At 37.6% G+C, this 6,734-nt stretch overlaps 1 protein-coding gene across 1 annotated transcript; it reads left to right on the top strand.

Moving 5' to 3' along the window:
• The first annotated feature begins 126 nt into the window (after positions 1-126).
• Positions 127-5,138, top strand: LOC139554304 (uncharacterized). Its single transcript, XM_071367068.1, has 8 exons — positions 127-222; positions 368-702; positions 918-982; positions 1,258-1,454; positions 3,115-3,353; positions 3,998-4,059; positions 4,317-4,465; positions 4,870-5,138. Exons 2-8 carry the CDS (start codon positions 526-528, stop codon positions 4,953-4,955), a joined length of 975 nt encoding a protein of 324 aa, XP_071223169.1. The 5' UTR covers positions 127-222; positions 368-525; the 3' UTR covers positions 4,956-5,138.
• Positions 5,139-6,734: the final 1,596 nt, after the last annotated feature.

The following is a 6,734-nucleotide window of genomic DNA, read 5'->3' as shown; positions in this document are numbered from 1 at the left end:
ACTGCCCCACCCCCCTCCCCCCCAACAGCCCACGTTATCATGTAGCCCACTAAAATCGGTGAAATTTGGTACAATGTGTTCTCGATAAGAACTCTAATTCCTGGTATTTTCTATTCACAGGGACCCCAAGCACAGCCACAGATGTCTCGACAAATACAACAGCTACACCTGTTGCAAAATCAACAACAAGAGGAATCACAACCACTACTTCCATCTCAGTCGGTAGGTGATATGTTGTGCGATCTGCACATATTATCAGAGAATAGTACTTTAAAGGCACACACTAGTACTTCACCAGTACAGTTTAAGCACAAGTTTCAATTGGAGCACCTTTCAAATAGTAAAAAAGTGTTCTTTTTTCTTTCAGGTGCCCCTGCAACAACTGTTCCTGCTACCACAGTACCTGGTTCTGCAATCACAATACCAACTGGAGAACCTTCCACTGTTCCTGTTACTGGTTCTACAACTACAAGCACAGCTGTGGCCCCCTCAACTACCGTTTCAAGCACAGCATCAACATTGGCTATGACAACTACCAGCACAACTCCAACAACTACTTCTACTACGACAACAACTACCACAACGACTGCACATCTTGCAGTGGTTACATTACAAGTCACCATCAATGAAGGTTTTGTACCAGCTTTGAGTAATCCTCAAAGCACAGAATTTCAAACACTTGCGGTAACCATTACTTCAGTGGTAAGTCCTGTGATCATATCTTTCTTGTATTTCTTTGTTTGGATTGTTACTGAGAATATGGTCAACGTACTGGGACAGAGTTACTTTTTTACCTCATATCAAGCTTAAATAAAGGGACAGAAAAATAAAATACAGAAATGTTGTTTTGTTGTATGTAGAACATTATTCATTCTATTCTATAGTCCATGAATGTTGTCTGTTCTTTTCTCAAACAGTGTGACGTGATCTATCGAGCAAAATATGGGATTCTTTTCATCCGGACGATTGTCATTGCATTCATGTAATATTCTATGCTATTCTATTCTACCTCTAAAGAAGCTTGATTCAATTTGCCCAATAACTTGAAAAAGTATTTCTCAAAATAATATTTTAAGCATTATATTGCTTTTAAAAACATTCACCAGTCAACATTCTTGTCATCAGGATATTTTTTTATGTTGATTCCATTGTGATGATATTGTTATTACCTTAGGTGCAAGCTGGACATGCATGACTGTCCCCTTTTCAGTCAGCTTTTGATTTGACCCTGACATCTGAAATTTGTGCCCTTTGCAGACCAGTGTTCCGTTCTCGTATGGCAGCAGACACACAGGTGGAGCTGGAAGTGGTGTTCAATGAGACCGCCATTGCAACTATCGCTAATGCAACTATGCCCAAGGACAATGACATTAAAGATACACTAAATGAGGCTGTGACCAATCCAAACTCTACCTTCAACCTCTCTGTGGTTCCAAACTCCATCATTATTATCAGTAAGTAAACCTATGAAATGGATTCACCAAAATGATCCGTTGACATACAGTGGGGTCCGAAATTATTGGATCCCTTGAAAAATAATAAGCAAAAAAGACTGTGTAAAATAAATTACACAAATACTGACCTTTATTGTGTGATCAAAAAAATGTACAAATTATATTATTTGATACTAATACAATTGCTCAGGGAAAGAGATTTGTTGACAAGTAATAAAGAAAGTCTCTAAAAGATAGGATCCCCTGTTTTCAATACTCCAGCAACCTCCCCTTGCAAGGAAAACAACACTTAGACTTTTTCAAAAATGTTTTATGAGACTGAAGAACACATTGGGAGGGATCTTGACCATTCCTCCATACAGAATCTTTCCAGATCCTAGTATCCTTTGGTCTGCGCTTATGGACTGCCTTCTTTAATTCAAACCACAGGTTTTCAATGGGGTTCAAGTCCGGAGACTGACATGGCCTTTGCAAAATATAGATTTTGTGGTCAATTAACCATTTCTTTTTGTATTTTTATGTGTGTTTGGAGTTATTGTTTTGCTGGAAGATTCACTTGTTGCCAAGTTAAAGCCTTCTGGCAGAGGCAACCAGGTTTTTTGCTAAAATGTCCTGGAAAAGTTCATGATGCCATTCACCTTAAAAAGGATTCCAGGACCAGTGGAAGCAAAATAGCCCCATAACATCAAAGATCCACCATCATATTTTACAGTAGGGATGAGATACTTTCTGTATATAAATTGTTCTTTTGAAGGCCAAAGCCACCATTGGTGTACATGGCCAAAGTGCTCTATTTTCATGTCATCTGACTATAGGTACAAGTGCAAAAACAATAGATCTGTGACAAAAGGGCTGTGTATATAAATACATTGAATTTACATAAATAGTTAAATGTCAAAATATGCAGTGATACGCACATTCGCAATACAATTGTGGAGCAATTTAGGCAAGACACCAACAAAGGTAGCTAAACCTGAATGTGACTGTTAACAGTACTCAAATTTGTCAAACAAGGTAAATAAGGCCCTAAAAAGTGCTGTAGCTCAGCCACCTTCCACCGCTAATGCGGAAGACCAACATAAGCGGATGCGGTGGATTGACACAAATCTCTAGCTTAATTAAACTGATGGATTTTGATGGGGATTTTTTTATGATGTTACTTAGATTGACGAACGGCTGCCTCAGTAGACTCTTGAGGATTAATAATAAGAGATAATTTAAATGTTATTTCAGGTGGTCCTACATCTGCTGTTCCTACTATAACTACAGTTGAGTTGTTGCTAGATAGAACTTCCAGAAGTGCATTTCATACCGTTGGTTTAAATTCTTTAAAAAAATACAAATACACTGAAAAGCAATACTATAAATGCCTGGTGAAGGGTTTCCTTCTCAAGAACCTGTTGTTTCATATAATATACATTAAACATTGCAATCTGTTGCGTTCCTTAAACCTATGATTGCATTTCGGATAATATTCTAATTTGAGCGGCAAGTATATTGCACCTAATAAGAGACAATCCTGGAGAGACATTACATTTTAACTTCAAATGTTTCTAAAAAAGTTTTGATATTAAAATGTCGAATTCAAATTTGACAGTCCTAAAAGACAAACTGTCAGATCATACACAAAGTTCACATTTCTTACATTTTGTGTTCACAGGGGTCCCAAATACATCCACAGTTGCCACAACAATTACAACGGCTACTCCTGTCATCGCAACCGTTGTCACAGCTGCTCCAACCACTACAACTGCTGCTGCCACCACAACCTCTGTGGTCACAATTATACTCACTACAGTGTCTGTGGAGTTCACGTCCAAAGGAGAGACATTTATCTCCGACCTATCAACCTCATCCTCTCAGGCCTTTCAAACTCGAGCATCACTGATTAAAACACAGGTGAGCCTCCTGAAGGAATGAGCAGAACACAAATGTGGGAAGGTCCTGATGAGAGGGGTAGAATACAGTAATAAACACCTTTCAGTTGACTCTTATTATGATTGCTAAATACTGTACAATTTAAACACTTTCCCCCCCAATCCCCCCTTCCCCAAAACACGTGTAAATATTTGACTATAAATTGCGCCTTCGTGTATTATACTTATGCTAATATTATACTCTAGAGAGCAATTTACTTTAGGTTCATATTCTTATCTTTTATTATTTCTTATTGTTATTACATTGTCGAGAAGGAACCTGCAAGTACGCATTTTGTTGGATGGTGTATACCATGTGTGTCCCCTAAATACGACTAGTATGTATGGAATACCGAGTGGTTCAGCGGTCTACGGCACTGCATCTCAGTGCTAGAGGTGTCACTACAGACCCTGGTTTGATTCCAGGCTGTATCACAACCGGCCGTGATTGGGAGTCCCATAGGGAGGCGCACAATTGGCTCAGCGTCGTCTGGGTTTGGGTTTGGCCGGGTAGGCCATCATTGTAAATAAGAATTTGTTCTTAACTGACTTGCTTAGTTAAACAAAGGTTTAAAAAATGTACTTGAAACTTGTTTGTCTAAACTTGACATGTTTTTTGCTTTCCAGCTTGAACCTTTCTATCGATCAGCTTTCGCCTCTTTCAACAGTTTGACAGTAATAAAATTCAGGTGATTTGTTTGCATTCAATTGATTATGTTGATTTTTATTAATTGAATATACAGACAAAGAACCGTATACAGATTTCATGAAAATGTATATAAACATTCTACATCATAAAAATAAAAAAAATTATAATAATTGATCAAAAAAGTATACCTCATATAATTCCTTTTTAAAATAAAGAAATATTTCATTATGAAAATATATTGTAGTTCTGCATTGCAAGGCTCAAATGTCATTAAAACAATCTCTCATTTGTTCCCAGAAATGGATCAATCATTAACACCATGAATTTAGCATTTAGCTCCTCCGCTGTGCCAAATTCCAAGGAAATTGGCACCGTTTTGATAAAGGCTGCACAGAACATCACAGCTTTCAACATCAACCCCACGTCAGTTACTGTCAGTGGTGAAGGTAAAAAAATATTGTCCATGCTTTATGGTAAATTCTCATTTTGTATGCCATTATCTAGAGGTTCTATATGGCAGAAAACAAAGTTATTGTAGCAGTAACAGTATTTGTATTTGTATTTATTATGGATGCCCATCAGCAGCTACTCTTCCTGGTGTCCAGCAAAATTAAGGCAGTTTATACAATTTTTAAAACATTACAATACATTCACAGATTTCACAACACACTGTGTGTCCTCAGGCCCCTACTCCAACACTACCACATATCTACAGTACTAAATCCATGTGTATGTGTGTGTAAATATTTAACAGTAAATATGTACAGGTCTTATTCACAATAATCATGTAGCAGGTTGGCAAATACATATTTCTCTTTCATGTTCACTTTCTCTCTCTTTATCTATGCAGTTGTGACCTCAAGTGGAATAAGCAGCAAGACCAGTCTCTTCACTGCCTCCTGTCTGGTGGTGTTGTCGCTGCTGCTGTCAAGCTAGTCTCAGCAGCAAGCAGCAGTATGAAATATATTAACTTTGAAAATGTATTTACCCCATGCCCCCCATTCCCATAATATATAATGGCAACATATTTAACCTGTATGTGTTAACCTAAATTGATTCTCATTATAGTTATAGTTATTATACTCATTATTCAAATTGAAATAAACATTTTCTAATCAATTGGAGCTTATTACTGTGGTACATTTACTTTGTCTTACATTACATTGAAAAGTTTATTTTCCAACAAAATGAGGATTAGCAGATTATAATTTAATGTCTTTAATGATTTAGAAGTGCATGTCAGTCATTTTGTACTCATTTGTACTCATCAGTGGCAGAAAATGTATTGAAATGTAAGAGTTGATGTTCTTCAATGATCAGATATTCTTTGGTTGTTCTGCATATTGTACATTATGCGTTTTATAAATGTCTAATGATGTCACATGCACAGTGGCGATTTTATCATGTAAATTATAGTGGGGCAAAAAAATAAAAATGTAGATGCTTGCCAGCAAACCCACTATACAACACAACACTAAACAATACATTAATTGCACTGTAACGGTGACAAACGGTGCCCACACTGTTAGGGCCTACATAAAACTTTCCCAACAGCAGAGTCCCAACAGCAGTCCCAACACCTTAACACTGCTACACCTGGCTATCAGCGGAGCCTTGTCTGGCAGTTCATTCAGCCTCATTTACAGCCTTTCAAAAACAAATTGCTGATATGGCTGACTTGCTTAAACAAATGTGGTTTCTACTGACAATTGAGATGTACAAACTATGGCATAAGGGGACGACGAGTGGATAAGAGGCAATCCATAATTTTGATTACAATATTAATGAGAGCGCTAGGACGGACGTAGTCAATATAACAATTTGTTCAGCACTTTTAAAATGTACAGTAACAGAATTCAGAACATGGGCCGTTCTTACAGTATTCTCCCTACCAAATCAGAACCGTAGGATAAATAGAGTGGGTATATGAGCAGATAATGAATGCTCTTACAATATTCAATGATTACCTTTCTCCAAAACAGGTTATAGGCTACATGTGTACCACCAAGTCAGAACAGTAGGCAAAATTAGGAGGAGAAACTGGACCAAATTATTAGGGTGAGGCACATGGGCTACTAACAGCTTACTAAACAACATACACAAAGTATTATTTTCTTAGCTACAGTATACATATCTCCCTGGCATAACCTAGTGTTTAGAGCATTGGGCCAGGAACCGGAAGGTTGCTGGATCAAATCCCCAAGCTGACAAGCTTTGGGTTTTGTTGTTCTGCCCCTGAGCAAGGCAGTTAACCCACTGTTCCCCTGGCACCGTGGATGTTGATTAAGGCAGCCCCCCGCACCTCTTTAATTCAGAGGGGTTGGGTTAAATACGGAAGGGGGGTTAAAAAATGCATTGGTTTGTTATGAAAAAAAATGCTATTAAACATTTGCATTTAAAGTATAACTTTTTCATGTAAACAAAGTGCATATAAATCTAACCATTCAACAATAATACAATCTGAACAGCATAATAGAAAACTGCACCATATCAAAGAAAATTAAATAACAATTTGCAAATCTGCTGACAAATTTAAATACATTTTTTTTTAAAGGATGCTATTACACATGTGCATTGAAAGTATACCTGGGGATACTCCCTGCAGCTGGGGATATTCTTTGAAGAGCCTCATCAATCGCTCTGGCATCACTGAAGGCTAACTTCTTAAACCTGGGGTCAAGTGCAGCGGTTTCTGATAGCATGTGATTATATTCC

This window comes from Salvelinus alpinus, chromosome 26 (assembly GCF_045679555.1).
Source record: "Salvelinus alpinus chromosome 26, SLU_Salpinus.1, whole genome shotgun sequence".
Lineage (NCBI taxonomy): Eukaryota > Metazoa > Chordata > Actinopteri > Salmoniformes > Salmonidae > Salvelinus > Salvelinus alpinus.
This window is presented reverse-complemented; position numbering and strand designations above follow the sequence as displayed.